The following is a 17,319-nucleotide window of genomic DNA, read 5'->3' on the forward strand; positions in this document are numbered from 1 at the left end:
AGATGGCTTTTCACATCCATTCACATTAATGTGGACGTGAAGTCTCTTACTTGTCATATTTTTTCGCAGTCTCTCACACATTTTTTTTTCTATCCTTCCAATGTTTTCATCACTCTGCCCCCACCCGCCCCCTCACGCACCTACCTCTCTTTACACTTGCAGCCATTCTCCTCATTTACACCACAACATATAGTCCATCTCATTTTTTTCCCTCACCCTTATCGTGCTCTCTTTGTTTATTTATCTATTATACCCAGTCGTATCTCTACCTCACTTTATCAATACCTCTTCTTGCTCTCCTTTTTTTCATCTTTCATTCTGGGTATGTCCCTCCCCAAAACACCCCTCCCCCAACTGCTTTCCTATCCCATTGATGGATGATGTGGTGTAGCGTTGAGGGCCTCAATCAGGGTTCGCTGTGGAGAGCAATCTCAAAGCCAATTCCACTGATAGCCATCGCAGGGTGTTGCAACATGACGTTGCAGATATCACCTGTTGAATGAGAGAGAGAGAAGGAGAAAAAGAGTGGGAGCAGCTTCTCCGAGTTCCAGGTGCTTTTCTCAAACTTTTGGACGAAGGGGAAAACTTTTCTTCTGTTGAGGATGTTGTTGTGGTAGTTGTTGCAGCAGTTGTTGTTTTTGTTTTTGTTATCACATTGATCAATATGAAAATGTATTAGTTTGGAGTTCGGCCATTGTAGCGCCTGGCAGCCAAACAGAACCATCAGAGGCTGAGTGAAAGAGCACTCTGTTGCAGGATTGGAGAGGGAATGGATGGCAGGAGAAGCATTGTTGCTGCTCAATGGTGCTTCATTTTACCCTCCAAGTGCTTTTTGGCAGAGGGCTAGCAGGTGGCCAGCGTTGTATTCATTTGCATGTTAAACACTAATGCAGGTTTTGCTAGTTAATGAGAGAATAAACAAGAGAGCAGCTTCTCCTCGAACCTTGTATGTTTACCTGTGGCATACACACAGCTCCGTTCTACCTCTGAGCCCCTCGTCATTATTTGCTGACATGTGCTGGAGGGGAAGTGTTTAAGCTGCCTGGAGGGGAGGATTTACACAGGCTGTGATGTAAATCTGGTAATCCGCAATGCTACATTATTTACATTTCTATTTTCCTATTGTAATGCTTTCATGGTATCTGACTCTCTGCCATGAAGGTACAACCGTGATCAAATTCGTGAACGCTTTTTTTCCTCTTTTTTTTCCTTTTTAAGATACAATTAAAATACTCATTGAAAAGGAGCAAATGAAAAAGCCTGAATTATCCTCAATTTGATGTGACCAGTGTGACTTTACAGCCTTTGTGGTCCTATAATAATCGTGGGTCAGTCAATTTGTTTTATGTGAATATAGCATTGGCTTTGTTAGATTTAGTTTGTTGAATGAGGAGGTTAAAACCAGTGCATGATTGTGCAAATACCAGGAATATGTTAAATACCCAATTGTTTGAGCCAATCACATGTTAAAATCATTGAACAATGGTCAGTTTGTTGACATTGGGTGGTAAACTGTTGTTTGGTCAATTTAAATGCACAATTTGGTTGGCTTAAGGCTCCTTCATATTCAGCTTTTGATTTAAAAAACAATACTTCTTATGTACACATATGATGGTACCCTTAATATAAGAACCCTCAACAAGGTATAAGGGATGTGTGTATCAAAACAGGAGTGAAGAAGTCTTTGGCAACAGATAATATATGTTGGTCACATTTTGAAGTTTGTGTTGCTTTTCATCTTCTTGCTGTTTATTGAGCCAACACATAACACTTGATCCTATATAATGTGTACTATGTAGGAGTTTCAAAATGCAGAACTTAACTTAAGTTATGCTGTAAAAATAAAGTCAGACTCCTTGTGATATATTCCCCAAAGCTTCAAGACGTCTATATTTGCTTTAGCTTTGGGTGGTCGCTTGATGCATATCGATGCCGACGCTCGATAATAGACCGAGAGCTCTACATTATTGACTCCCAGCTCTCTGGAGATGTTAACTGGAGATGGAGGAAGACAACATTCAGAGAGAGACAGTATAGATAAAGACACAGATAGAGGACATATAGCAGAGCGATTCAAAGACACATTCAGTCCTTTTATTTGGCCTTGCTCATCACTGACTTCTCTACCCCCTCCTCACGGTCACTGTCGACCCCCCTCTGTCTGTGCTGTAGCACACACAGCTGAGCCAAATACATCTGGAAAATAACAGAGGGAACTGAAGTGTTATTTACAAGACAGACGTTCTCTCCTGCACTCACACAGACACAAACAGCCAGGTAAATAGAGCAGCTAGCCACACGCACATATCTAGTAAAAAACACACACGCACAGACTTCATACACAATGAGTCTGAGAAACACACTTTCAAAAAGAAGCCCAAGTACACACACAAACACAATAAATTGTCAATAGCTATAACACTAACAGAGTGGTGACAGAAGAGGCAGTGCTGGGTTGAGTGTAGATCAATGTAGTCCTTGTTGCAGCAAATGCTGGAAAGAGAGAGAGAGAGAGCGAGAGGATGAGAGAGGAAGAAAGGGATTTAGGTGGGGGGGGGAAATGGGTAAGGTGTGGAAGTTGTGCAATGAATTATGTCCAAATCTCTCACAACTTCAGGCAGGCAAAGGAAGAAACAGATCCTTAGAGTAAGGCCTTGCTAACCCACTAGTTTATAGGCTGCCGTCATCTTTGCACCTGACAATCCAGACAACACAAAGTGCTGGTAGAAAAGAAAATCGTACCAAGTTGAGATGCAATCAAAGATACATACTTTCAACATTTGAAGTTAAGTACTCATAATATTGTTGGGGAAATATTTCCCAAGGCCCATAACTTTGACCCAGTTTATCAGTTCAAACTGACCTCACTGAGCACAGGCACCTGCAACCTTGGCTGCTGAGCTCTCAGTGTTTTGTCTCCCTGTTCCTGCCTGTTGGCGTCAGCTGATAGAGGTGTTATCATTCTATCTTGTTATGCATTATGTTGATTATTCTCTCTGAACTAGCTAAATATATGGGTTTGGGGTAGAGTTCTTCAGAATTGATTGTGTCATCTCAACCGTGTGGTCAACTCGTGGCCCGTGACATGTCTTGTGAATCTCCGGCCGAAGCTCCAAATAAACCATCAGTGTTTGCCATCAAAGCTCCAGCTCTCCTCGTGTCTCTCTGAGTCCTGACTCCAATTGCTTCAGATGTTTCCCCCACAAATATAACTTGCATTAAAGTGGCTTACGTGATGAGAACACTATTACAGGATGACTGAAAAGGTTAAGTAGCCTACATAGCTTTAATTTAAAAAATGGTCAAAGATTGTATGTTTGCTTCAATTCAATACAATTTAAATAATGTATATCTACACAACAAATGTAATTGGTTGGTTGGTTGGTTGGTTGGTTGGTTGGTTGGTTGGTTGGTTGGTTGGTTGGTTGGTTGGTTGGGAAAACAATAAAAATATAGACAACAAAAGTAGTTGGGTGGATGGATGGATATACGGATGGATGGATGGAAAACAATATACTCAGCAAAAGTAGATGGATGGTTGGATGGATGGATGGATGGATGGGTGGATGGATGGATGGTTGGATGGATGGATGGATGGATGGATGGATGGATGGATGGATGGATGGATGGATGGATGGATGGATGGACGGACCGACGGATGGACGGATGGATGACACACCTTTGGAGCATGAAATTGTACATTTTTAGATGGGTGCATTAAATTATAACATTCTTATAACTGTTGCCGGTTTATTGAGTGCACCTTTCTTAAAGCAAAGCATTCACCTCTATGATTCAATGCAGTTTAACCGCACCACCTCCTTTGAAGTATACATAAAACATAGGATTTATTACAAGACTGTTGCATTAGACTGCATTCGATTTAGCTGTACCTAATGAGCTGACAACAGAGTGTGTCGTGTGCAAGGTTAACATTTCGTCCTGGGAGTGGTGGTGGTACAGAAAAGTTTGGAGAAACAAAATCAAAAAGGTTAAAGAGCATTGATGTGCTCACTAAATCCTGCAGGTAGAAGTAAAAAGCAGGTCTCTAGTCTTGTGAAAGATTTTGCCGTAAGAGATTGTTATCGTGCTGCTGAAACATGAATCTAATGATAAAGAAACTGTTCTGAAGTCAATGGTGATTTTAAAACTGAAAAGATCATTTATCTACTGCAATTGTAGAATATCCAAAGTATATTTAGTGTATACTGGTTTGGGGAATGAAGATAATGTGGTGGTTGTGGTTGATATAGAAAGGTCAGGATGTCAATAAAATATTTAGGAATTGTCCTCTGAGGGCCATAAATACAGTTTGTGCCAAATGAAATGAAAATCGCACCAATAGATGTCGACAACTAAAGGTCAGCAGTGAACGCTGCCACTGGAGGAAATAAATATGCAATCTTTATTTGTCTCATTGTCTGAGTAACTTTATTGTAGTATTATTAGTATTGTTGTCATCACGATGACTGCCATTTGAATTATGACCTTATCTCGTATATGTCATTTTATTCTCACATCATGTTGTTTTGAATGTTTGCATTTCAATACATTTGCAGCCAAACAGAAGAGACAGAAAGAAAAGTTTTGAAGAAAAGATGGAGGTGAAGAGAGAGATCGAAAGCTAAACAAGAGAAAGTTAAAAAGAAGTAGGAGAAGAAATCGAAGGAGGAGAAATATGAGAGAAGACAGAAAGAGATAGGACAAGAGGACTCTAAAACTGACAAACAGATTGATCAGCAAGGGCACCGAACAAGGGCGAGGATTACAAGGAGTTGAAAGGCAGCGGGTGAAGGAGTGGAGAGGAGAGGTAAGGAGGCACACCTCAGTGTTCAGAGGCCACCGTCCTGGTAAGAGCGCTCCTGAATTATTCATGGCTGCTCGTCTCGCTGTGCTGGCTGCAGCGCAATGCTCACTGCGGAGAATAAAAAGAAAGAATTCTGACTAGAAAAATAAACTACAAACAGTGTAGCTGTGTGAGACGTTCTGAGACCGTTTTAATTGCAGTTTTTTCAAGTTCATGATTTGATCGTATGCCGCTGGAATAATGAATAGTCCGCTTGCATTCTCTACTATTATCTTAGTTTTTAGTTGTATTTTCTTTGACCCTCTGCTGGATTTGTTTTTTCGGATCATGAAAGCAATGGTGGAATGTAACTAAGTACATTCACTCAAGTACTGTACTTAAGTACACAATTGAGGGACTTTACTTGACTTTACTTGAGTATGTTCACATTACTCTAAACTTTTAGTCCACTACATATTGTTGGCAAATGTTGTACTTTTTACACGGATTGAATTGCTTGTTGATTTGCAGATTTGATTATTAATACAAAATATATATCAGAAAATACATATGTTATAGGTTAGGCTACACGGTAGTATATAAAGTAATTAAAATAAACATTACTTTTACCAAGTGCAAAATGAAGGTGATGAACACATATATTCATCAATATCTTTTTATAGAATGATAACAAATTGTTTGTGCTTAAATGGACCATTCCGCATAATGCATAATTGTATTTTTGATATAAAGTACATTTTGTACATTGTAATTAAGTACAATTTAGAATGGGACTTTTACTTGTAACTGTTTTTACACTGTAGTATTGTTACATTGAGTAAATATCTGTGTAATGAGTACATACTGTACTTGATAAGGTGTCTGGATGGTGGAAAACAATCTGCTTCACTCCCTGGTGCTGACTCATTCAAAATAAGATGTCGAACACTATGAATCGTCTTGTTGATTCAGTATATACCAGTGTTATTCCATTAAGGATTTTTGGAGGACACTATAGGGCAGAAACTGCCAGAATATAAAAAGAAATAATTTAGACACACATACAATGGAAATGGATAAATACAAGGATAAATACAGGAACAAGTGATCTCAACAAAATGTGGACATACTGTATTATTTGCTCTTTTGCTCCTTGATCAGTTTTTAATATTGCAGGGACAACAAATATATGTATCTCTCTCTTTATGGTCATACCACCATTGAAGATACTAAACTGGTCAAAGAAAGTCTCTGAGTATGTTTCAGTAAAAGGACAGATGGACAAAAACTCCAGTGAGAAAAAAGTGTATGTAAATTAGAGGATTCTTTTGAGAACCTCCAAGTAGGAAAAATATACTCCTTTTGTCATCAAATTGCAGGAAATTGGGTTTAGAAGAGATCGGCCTGCCTTCTCTCACAGGCCTGCTGATTTCCACGTGGGGATAATTTACAATCCAAACACGTCCAGGACTCTCCCCCTCCGTCGCCACAACAGTGCCAGAATTGTAATATGTTTTACTCAGTGGGGGGAAGGATTACATGAAGGAGGCTTGAAAACAGTCCTCAGTTACTTTGGGATTTCAAGGGGTCTTGATCCCAATTTGCTCATCAGAACCTTAGGGATCAAAAGACGGCGGGAAAACAAAAAAAGTCTTTGCAGGAGAAGATCACATGGATAGCTTTTTCGTCTCTCTTTCTTACTCCTATATCACACCGACGTCTCTTATCTTTGAAATGATCCAGCGGGTGATCTCATTTAATATATACAATATATAAAGACTGGATGGAAAGTGAAGGTTAGGCTAAGCCTTGCTAGTCTTTTTTGAATGAAAACAGACCCTGAGCCAATCTCCTCTAATCATTGCTGGTTAATATCCTTTGGTATGTGGCTGTTATAGTGTATAGACTTAGACAACATGAGCATCTGCAACACTGCTGCAATACATTTGACTCACTTGCAAGCTCCTGCATTTCCTCTTTCTCTTTTAATTATTTTTAAAATGTTGGGAGAAAATGGCAATATGAATGTCAAATAAAACAAAAACTCAGCTTTAGTATTTTTTAATGGCTTGACAGTAGTCTTTGTGGTAAATGGAAGCATACTGGTTGGCTACTTTCATACAGTCTTGTGTACCCTCTGAGCTACAACAACATGTATTTATTGACACAGTTCTATCAAATGATATTCCTGCTGCCACCATAAAATATTTCACTTCATTTACTTAATACAGGATACCTAAGTATTTGTTGTTTTGCTGTGTTATTGAGCTTATCATCCAGAGAAAGAAACCAAATGTGTCCCTTTGGGTGCCTGTCTGAAATACACAAACAAAGCAAAATATGGTGTAAGTGTTTCCTTTACATTGAAACATGCTATTATGATTCTTCTCAAAATACTTATTGAAGTACATCGTTTTTACCATAAGGGTTCCAAAAGATGAGGCAGGTGAATACATTTAATTTTAATTGGATGATATGGCACTTTGCACATTGAAAGATTATGTACACATGACATCCTTTTAGATCTATAAGCAATATCTCTTCAGTTAAAACTCAGTTAAACTATGCATTATTGCTATTAATTGTTTGACACAAATAACCGTAACATTTTGGATACTAAAGTACACCAAATTCAATTAATCCTCCTCTGAATGTTGCTCATATAATTAGGAGGATAGGCTTCTTCTGAGACTTCAGTTGTCATTAATACATTTGATACCATGAAAACACAGTGACTTGTCACCAGCTTAGTCTCTTGTACTTGATAATGAAGAATAGCAGGAGCCTGGACTCTATGCGACGTGCCATGTTTGCCAATGGATCAGTTTGTAATACTAATGCTTCAGTCAAGTATCAACCACTAACTCTGCATCAAAAAAGATTAAAGAGATTTGTGCAGCTGATCAACTAGGGAGACGGTTTAATGAGTCTGGTTTCGTCTGTGTACACTGTGCAGAGTGTGTCCCAGGTAATCTGTGAGTTTGCAACAAAATAGCATCTTTAATCACAACATGAGGTGTGTGTGATGTTAGGTTTCATTTTTCCCTGCACACCAATTTTGCCAAATAGATAACAACAGATGTGTGCTATCAGCCAGTGATTCCTGTTGATGGCTCTGCACCATATTGGCAGGAAATACATGAAGAGAAAACTGTGAAGAGTCTTGGCTTGCGAACGAGCACTGCACTGACTCATCGTTGATTTTGATAACGGAAGCAGAAATAGATCAAACATAATTAAAGCTTTACTTAACTTCAACCTTTGTTATCTCCCTTTGACTGTTTTCAAATAACATGTATTTACAGGCCTGAAACTGAGTGATGTTTGTTGAGTACACAAGCTGTCACATCAGTGACTGTATTTAGCAAAATACGGTTGGAGATGGAGATGGATATGTGTGAGATTCACAACCTGTTGATGTGTACTCTAAAAGCACAAGAATAGAATATGAACTAACTGTCACTGTCTTTCTTTTTACAGGACGGCATGGGCAAACTAAGAATAACAGAGAAGGGCCTGAAACTGGAGGGGGCCTCTGAGTTCCTTGAACCCCTCTATGCCAAAGAAATCCAGTCCAAACCAGTAAGTCATTCACAAAATACACACTTATGCTCTACTAGTTTTCATTTAATATTGACAAACATTAGAATTTGATATTAAATAAAAGTTTACATGGCATAAATCATTCTAAATTGCTTGATGTGTATGCCACAACTAAGCAACACAGACTGACTAGAGTGTAACACCCGATGAATAACATTTCACAGTAGTGAGAAGGTCCAATGGTTTGAAGAGATGACAGTCTAATGATTGTAAGTGTGAATTGATTCTTGGAGCCAACATCTTCAAAGTGGAAAAAAAAACATGTGAGATAATCCTGTTGAGACTCACACTGGAAGCACCAAGCTGCAAGAGATTCCACTTGCATTTACATCTTGTATTGATTCCATTAAGTGTCTAAATGTTGCTCTAACAAAGCGTAAAGGTTGTTAAAGCCTCCCTAACATGCATTCTAGGGAAATAAAAGGCACCGCACTGCATGTTCTTACAGCTGACAACCATTGATCCATTTCCGGCCACATATATGGTCAGAATACGGTGTCAGTAGACTGAGCCAGAAGTCCAAAAGTACTCCGTCTATCCCCCATGTGGGAATCTGAAGCCTTCCAAGGTCAGATGGAATATGTAGTCTGTGGAGTTTGCTGTGGGTTTGCCATTGTGTCCCCTCTCAGGAAACCTCCACAGGGAGGTGGTTCTTTCAAACTGAAGGAGCAATAGTTCACATACAAGCTTGTCCCTGATGTCATAGTGTCCCAAAGGCCGAGCCAAATTACTCTGCAAAGACAAGTTATTTTAGCTTCTCGTGCCTGCAATCCTGTTTTTAAGGTCATCATCCAAAAATTCGAACCATAAAGCTCTTACATGCAGCGACTGCTAAATCAGCAGCAAAAGCAGGGTCTTTGGAAAAAAACATGGCTTTGTTAGCTTGGGATTTTTTTTTTATCGAGTTAATTACTGCAATTTTAGCCTGGATTTATTTTAGCATTAATTATGGTTTCGTGAAATAGCAGATTCCAGCAAAAGCTCAAGCCTTCCAGTCATATTTACAATCTAAATCATGCCATGTCACGCCAACAAATGTCAGGTTATTATAATATGTTCTGCGCCATGCCATGTCAAAACAAAGGAAGATGTGTCATACTGTGTCACAACAAGGCTTGTCTTGTAATGTGATTTCATGTCAGAACATAACAAGATATGACAAAATATCCTAAAGTTTTGACAAGCACCATATGGCCCCATCAGTCAAGACAAGTTATAGGTCCCTTCGTATGTTCTGTTTACACAATTAACATTCTGATGTGCTTCTTGCTGCCTTTATTACAACTACAGGAGGAGTATCCAAGCTTAGAGATGTTAGAGAAATGGAGTGATGGGCATGATAAAGTGATACGCACACTCTCCCTATATCTCTGTGCTCTTGCAGTAATAATAGCCAGGTAGTGGACGATTGCTTGATAATGCGAGAGAGTAGCATGCTTTATCTCTGCTGTCTAGGATCTTACGCAAGCTTAGAGAGAAAATGAGCGATGGAGAGCGGAGTGGAGCACAAGGGAATGAGGTAAAGCCGAGTGAGTATGGAGATGAAGATGAATAATGAGAGAGAAGAAGAAGAGCTAGTAATAGAGACAAACAAAACAGAGAGACAGATGGACAAGGACTGAATTAGAATGAGAGAAATTAGAAGCCAGCGAGCATATTATGACAGGCGGCGATGTGAAAGAAGCGGCCAAGTCTGACACAGACTCAAACAAACACAACATATTTGCAGTGTGATATCATTACACAGTAAAATATTCATATTTAAATGAAGTCCCAATTCCACCAAACCGTACAAGAAGCAGCTATGAATGACTGCAGGATTCTACTGCATTCATTTGACACTGTATTTAGAGGTTTTGGTGCAAGCACACTTATGAATAACAATTAGTATCGAGATCTTCTAAAATATTAAAACGGCTTATATAGCCAGGGTATTTTGCATATTGAAGAAGGCTGCAGGTTGTGTTAGTCATTGCTCATACACCGTACTGTACTTATTTATTATTTTTGTTGTTGGTGCCAGGATTTCTTCTGACAAAGAAAATAAGCCTAAATAGGTATGGAGAAACAGCAGTAAAGGAATATGAATCAAAACACAAAAGGGCAAATAAAAGAGGGTATAAAAGATACACTAACACAGAATTAGTTATCAACAGAGGAGAGAACAGAGAAAGTAATTGATGGCTAGTATGAACGTTTTGGACGAGCAGTTAGAAGAATCTTAATACCAAGAAAAAAGACAGACTTACAGAACGATTAAGAAAAATAAAACATGGAAAGACCCCTGCTGTGTGTTGCAGTAATTCCTCTTCATTTCTTTGCAGTCTCCTGATACTTCCTTTATATTTTCTATTTAGTCTTCTATTCATGCCTCTGATCTTTAGCCTTTATCTTTCTCTTAGTTTAACTTTTTTCAGTAAAGCAGTACAAGTCTTAACTATACTAAAGAATCAGAGAGACTATCTGTTATCAAATGATATGCAGTATGATACATTTCAATCACATCTCCTGAATATTCTTATCAATATCTCAGTTTTAACAAAGTTACCGACTAGCTGGTAAGCATAGTGGGGCATTTAGCTGTTAAAGAGACACAGAGTTCTCCTTTTAGGAGTAAGTGTAAAACCAAAGATTAATGAATCAGAGTAAAATGAGAGAAAAATAAATCCTAGTGAAAGCTTATGTTTCACTATACCTGCCGGATGTGTACATAAAGTTAGCTAGCAAGCAATTAAAAAGTTGATAATATGTCAGTGTTTTGTTCTCGGCTTGCTCCTGCCACATAAGGGAAAATGGCTGCCACTGCCATTGATTGGTAGTGACAGATATGTTGTGTTTTATTCAATAAGTGAATAGATTTACTTTGAAAATATATGACCGGTAAATCAATTGATTAATCAACTCCACCACATATCAACTATTTCTTACAACGTCCTACAATACCTGCGTGCCCTTTAACAAAGAGAGATCAACACTAAGCCGAGAAAATATTTTGATAAGACCAAACAACGTTTCTGGAAAGCCAACCTGTTGATCTCAAATGTGATATTTTAGTTCAATTTATAAGGTTTAATTCAACCAGTGAGTTTTTATATCATCTTTGAATAAATTCTGCCTCCAAAACATATTTATATATTTCCACTCAACATCATTCTCCATGTGTCTTTTCTCACTTCTCTTGTTTTTCCCTCACTTGTATTTCTCTCTCTGTGAGAGGCCTCCTGCTGGGAGTAATACGGTCTGTTGCATAAGTAATGAAGAGAAGAGGGAGAAGTAGTGAATCAGAGTCACCACACAACAACAAAACAAATACTTGTACTGTACACAAGCAGCCCCAATGGACATTAGCCTCTCTGAGGAATACCAAGGGGAGAGCAGAGAAAAAAGAAAGACGGAATGATAAGATGGCTGCTCTGGAACTTAGTAGCATAAAACACACTGTGCCTTGTTTCTCATAAGACTAGTATGAAATATATACATTTCATGGTTTCTCATAAAATCAAGGTAGTGCCTGGAGCAACAACTTGTCACCTTTAAACACATTTACCGTCATTTTTTAACATGCAAGTTAGTCCAACTTCATGTGAGTTAGGTGTGTTAGGTGTTAAAAAAGATCACTCGTCACCGGCTTGATCTTCAATATCAGGATACATGTATTTATTGCGACAAATAGTTCCCAGAATAGTATCCTTGATATGCTATACAAGAGAGCGTTACAGTCACAAGATGCAGAATAACGGTTCAAAGCAGTATTCTATATGCTTAGTTCAGATTAGCTAAGGCCTGCGTAAGCATTAGACATGACAGTCATATGTCTATCTCCATAGAGGCTGAATCATCATGTTAATCGTTGTCACATAGCTATCTAATGCCTAAAACAGTGTGTCCTGGCGCTCTTCTAGGTAATAATACTTCTTGTTATGTATACTCGGCCTATGTTGACGTTATGTCAGGGTCCCTGTCGTCACTTTCCAAAGCAACGGGGGGCCCTTTAGCGTCGAGTTTCAACTATCAGGGAGTTCCATTGACTTGAATCGAGCTCCCTGAACGTTGGTAATAGAGGAGTTGGGATCGCGGCGAAATGCTCGCCGCGATCCATTCTCATAAGGTTTATCAACCTTTTTCTTTTTTTCTTCTTTTTTCTTTATTTTAATTGAATAATGTAGGACTTTTGTTGCCGTCAGTTAGGGGGAGAGTAGGGGCTCAGAAAACTGAAATCTGTATTGTTTCATTGTTTTTTCCTTCTAATTTTGTATTCTTTTCTAAACCACACTCTGTTATTTACTCGACAATAACTCAAAATTATCCTTGTGTTTATTTATTTGTTTGATTGTATAATATCAGACTTTTGGAGTCTGTCAGGACGGAGGGGCAGCTCATAGCAGTTGCTTAATAGAATTTTACACCTGGAAGTAAGTATTCTCTCCGCTTTGCTCAAACCCCGTGATTACTCCTCAAGCTCTGTGATTGCATGTTTGAGTGGCACTGCGCCGAGGGTTACGCCGAGGGTCAAACAGCACTTTGAAATGGGATGGAATCACGGCAGACTGTCCAAAACTGGATTCGGATGGGTTTCTTCCAGTTTGTCCAGAAGTCTTCTAATCAGGGCTCTATAAAGAAAGAACTAAGGCAGATGTGTAATATTTAATGCAGCCGAACCGTGTATTACAATGCCGTTATGTGATGACTTCCAAAGAGAAAAGCAAGAACACTCTGAATAAAGTATTTTTAAAAATGTTTTCCGATTTCATATCGCATAAACAACATATCCCGACGTGCATTGCGGCCAAAAAATCCAGGATTATGGGTAATTCGATGTTTTAGCCTAAAAAACCTCTGAAAAAATAAATGTGTCTCTCAGAATCGAAAGAGAAAACCCATGGGAAAAACACAAAAGCATTGTACACAATTTAAACCAATTAATGTTGTTTAATTAAAAGGATAAACTGATGTTTTTTAGTGGATGAGTACTGCAGATATCACTGTTAAATCATTTGATCATTGGTTTTATTATGAAAACGTAGAGACCGGAAATACTGTTTTCACCCCGTGAGGGTTGACGCTAACTTTACATGGAAGCTGCCGCATATACTGTACACATTCTCCTGGCGAAACCTCAAATCATCTTCGTAATATCTATCAAACTATAGATCCTACACATCCACTGGACGTGGATTCTAAAAGTACAATATACACTTCTAACTAGAAATCTAATCAAAAAGCATTTGAATGGCCAAACTATCCTACAATTTAGGATTTTACAGAGAGGGTTATTTGAAAATAAACGACCCTCTGTAACGTTTGCAATCAACGGGAGCACTAGAGGTCGAAAACTTTAAAAAGTGATTATAGGTCGTATTAAGCGCTTGAACAAACGACCTATTTGGTCGTATGAGTTGGAGGACTTGTTGTTCCTTACAGAAGATCCATGCAATTTGTGGACAAAAAACAGATGAGCTCAGACCCGGCGGCAGACATACGTCTTTGGGCGGGCATTTGATTTACCAAGGCGGGCCCACCCCGAAACTTACATTTCCCGGGAAATCTGAATTGTCAACGGGGGGCGGCCTGTTAGACTTGAGCGATGGAGAGAAAGGGAGAGAGAGAGGGATTGAGCGAGACAGAGAGCGTGTGCAGCGGTCTGCTTGCGCACAGAGCCGGAGTTTGTGAGAGAGCCGGCTTGAGAGTCAATTTCTCTTCAAAATATAATTGATTGCCAGCCTCCCTTGTCCCTGGCTGTCTTGCTAGCTCGTTGGTAACGTTGTTACAGTATAAGTTGAGTCATGACAACTGGCGACATTCTATTATTTTCGTCATAGGAATCCGGGGCGTGTACATTGAGGACCCATTGTTGACTTACCAGGAAAGAAAAATCGTTTGTCGTTTACGTTCATCTTTTGCTATATCTGCCTTCCTAAGATCACTTTGCTGCACATTCAGTACTCGTATGTGAGGTTGTGGGTGAGAGTCCGATATCGATATACAGGGAGGTATCGAACATTACAAAGTAGGTGACTGTGTGGATGCCTGTTCAAAACATTGCAAACTTCAATAAATCATTTAAATTATATATTTGTGTCCGACTTTCATTTGTTCATCGTTCTTAATGTGATGTATAGTAGCTTTGATAGCTGTCCATACCTTCAGACAGCCTAAAAGTAAAACACAAGTTGTTTATTCACAGCCCGAACGCTCATCGAGATGAGTGGATCAGTCATGACAACTTGTGATCAGCTCCAATTAAATTGTGATATCAATTCTGTAGCTAACCTCCAGGGAGCACGTTTATTTTATGAAATACCTGTATCCCTCTCATCACAACAAGACTCTACACTGTGCAGGAAAAACAATTACATACATGAAAAAAACCTTGATGCATGGGAATTAAACACACAAACTAACAGATAAATCATCAGAAGAAGGCAGAGAGGAAGTAAATAACAACAGGAACACGGAAGGCAGACAGAATTGCTTAGACACGGGTGTCACATGAAATTTAAATGTTCTGGAAAGTTCCTTATACAGCTTTAGCCTTTTTTATCTCATGAAGTCCCAAAGTGACACACACTGAACAGTCTGGGGTCATGGTCCTTGTCATTTGCTTTTGTCTTCCCATAACAACATGTCCAAGATATTGATGTCCACACAGCTGAAGGTAATTAGAACTAATGAGCAAACAGCCTCCTCAACACACTGAGGCACTGCTTCCGGCCTTAAACATTGTATGGTCCTTGGTTGCATGCAAACATTTAAAATACACACACCTCAACCTTTAAAGACCGAGTGGACTTGTCAAACCTGACACAGTGAAATTACTTTCTTTTCAAACTTTTTTCCAGATTTGCATTCAGGTCCCGGCACATTGTTATTGTGATAATGTCTTGCTCGCATATCGTGCATTTAGTTTATTTACTGTGAGAACTTCAATAAGTTTTCCAAGAGCCATAATGTTATCAGTTTTATACACACAAAGCATATCCCTTCCTCGGCTGCGAGCGCAGCACAATGGTCAGGCCGTTATCTCTAATTAAGAAGTTGACTGAGGCATGAAGATTAGTCGGGCACAGAAAGAGCAGAGTTTCCAACGTGATCAGCATTACAGATGGGTGCAGGGCACTCTGGGAAATACAAGTTATCAAACCGAACAGGGGGCTTAAATCTCTGCGCTCCGACAATTCTGGTGGTTTTGTTTGAGTGTAAAGTTTTACATGTATGCATGTGTATCTATGTATGTGTGCTATTGTACTCATTTAGTATTATAGCTGGCTCAGCCAATGTAAGCCCAACCCCCAATTCAGCACAGCTACGTGCTAATAAGGTGATCCACCTGAAGCTGTTGACAGAAAACACTGAACGTAACAATCAGAACAAAACAATTAAAGACTTACAGTCCACAGCCACTATATTAAAAGTAATCGGTTCAACAAACTCATAAGGATTTGGTAGCCCGTTGTTGTTGAATTTTATATTTGTTGTCTAATTCATACTGGGACAGTCCAGGTAAATACCTCATCTCCAATATTCTTTTCCCTGTATAGGACAACAAAGTAAAATATTGGGGTCATTAAAGTAATCAATGTTATCCTGAAGTGGCTAGACATAGAGATACATTGTCAAAAAGCAGTAGGAGATTTCCGGCCATTAACCGTGCTGGAAAGACAAATAATTGCCAAATCATTACCAGTATTTCTCCTAAACCATAACCATTTTGTTGTGGTTCTTTGTCTAAACTTTACAAAATCTTCACTTTAAAGGTTGCTGATGAGCAAACAGTCATATGAAATGTTCATAAAATATACGTATGTCTATGAAAGTCAAGGGGTTGGGAACAACAAACCAAAGAACAAACCTTTTGATTGTAAAGACAAAAAGTGTGTAAATGATGTTTAATCTTCAACCTGTGATGTTTTGTTATTTTATTCTCTCCTTATCCGTCCTCATTCTCGTTCCTCCAAACTCATCAATAGTTGAATAACCATGCACGTACCACAAACTAAATAAATAATGGTGTCTCTTTCTTTGCAGGGCCGCCCGCTGTTCCTGCAGTCATCCAGAAATGTGTCGGTCAATATTGTCAACAGCAAGAACCAGCTGCTCACACAACTTGTAACAGGTAAGAGCCAGCGTGCTTTCATGTGTTGTATTGAAGTTTTCTTTTGATATTTTACATGTCTTCTTGTTTCAAAAACATCAAACCTGACAACACTGACGACATTCACTGCAACTTCCCAACATGTAAAAGTTTCGATATGTGCCACTAAGAATTGTGTTTTAAGTTCTCATTCATTTTGACAAAATATTCATTATTGCTATTGGGAACTTTATTTTGGCATAATTGTATTCTCATACCAGTTCAATATTAATACAGTCAAGCAACGCAACTGACAATCAAAAACTAAATTAGTAGAAGTGGGAGGGCAGAAAGCATAACTTATAAAAGAAAAATAGCCCTCCGGTTAGTCGTCCATAAAAAAACGTCCATAAAGGAAAAAATAAATGAGAAAAACTGCATTCTTTTATCAGTCATGTTATTTCTCACTTTTATTGTGATTGTGTGATTTGATTTTTCTCTTGGGGCTCTTTGGGTAGCCCAGACTGTTGGGTCAGGAACCACTGTTCAAAAATGTGACGTTTTCAAGAATTAGCCATTAGCATGTTATATATTCTTCCTCTCTTCCCCTTTACTGTGCGAGCAGAGGCCTCAGTTGCACCACCATAAATCTGAGATTGCACTTTCTGCTTTATATTCCTCCATTTTCTGCCTGTCACACTCTAATAGAGTTGGCAGTCTTCTGTGAATGGAAATAACTTTGTAGCATGCACAGGAAGTGTCTCTCACGTTTAAGAAGTGATCTGACATTTGCCTTGTGGGTTTGAGGAGGAGGAAGACGAAGTCTGTTCCGATGTTTCTCTTGGATGACTAAGCTGGG

The 17,319-nt window shown here is 38.9% G+C and overlaps 1 protein-coding gene across 1 annotated transcript in view; it reads left to right on the top strand.

The window, feature by feature from the left end:
- sgcd (sarcoglycan, delta (dystrophin-associated glycoprotein)) overlaps positions 1–17,319 on the top strand; it is a 125,302-nt gene that overhangs the window by 46,141 nt on the left and 61,842 nt on the right. The window contains exons 3-4 of the mRNA XM_079648201.1: positions 8,267–8,368; positions 16,415–16,502. Coding sequence (XP_079504327.1) covers positions 8,267–8,368; positions 16,415–16,502 — 190 coding nt within the window. The remainder of the gene's footprint in view (positions 1–8,266; positions 8,369–16,414; positions 16,503–17,319) is intronic.

This window comes from Notothenia rossii (genome assembly GCF_949606895.1).
Source record: "Notothenia rossii genome assembly, chromosome: 9".
NCBI lineage: Eukaryota > Metazoa > Chordata > Actinopteri > Perciformes > Nototheniidae > Notothenia > Notothenia rossii.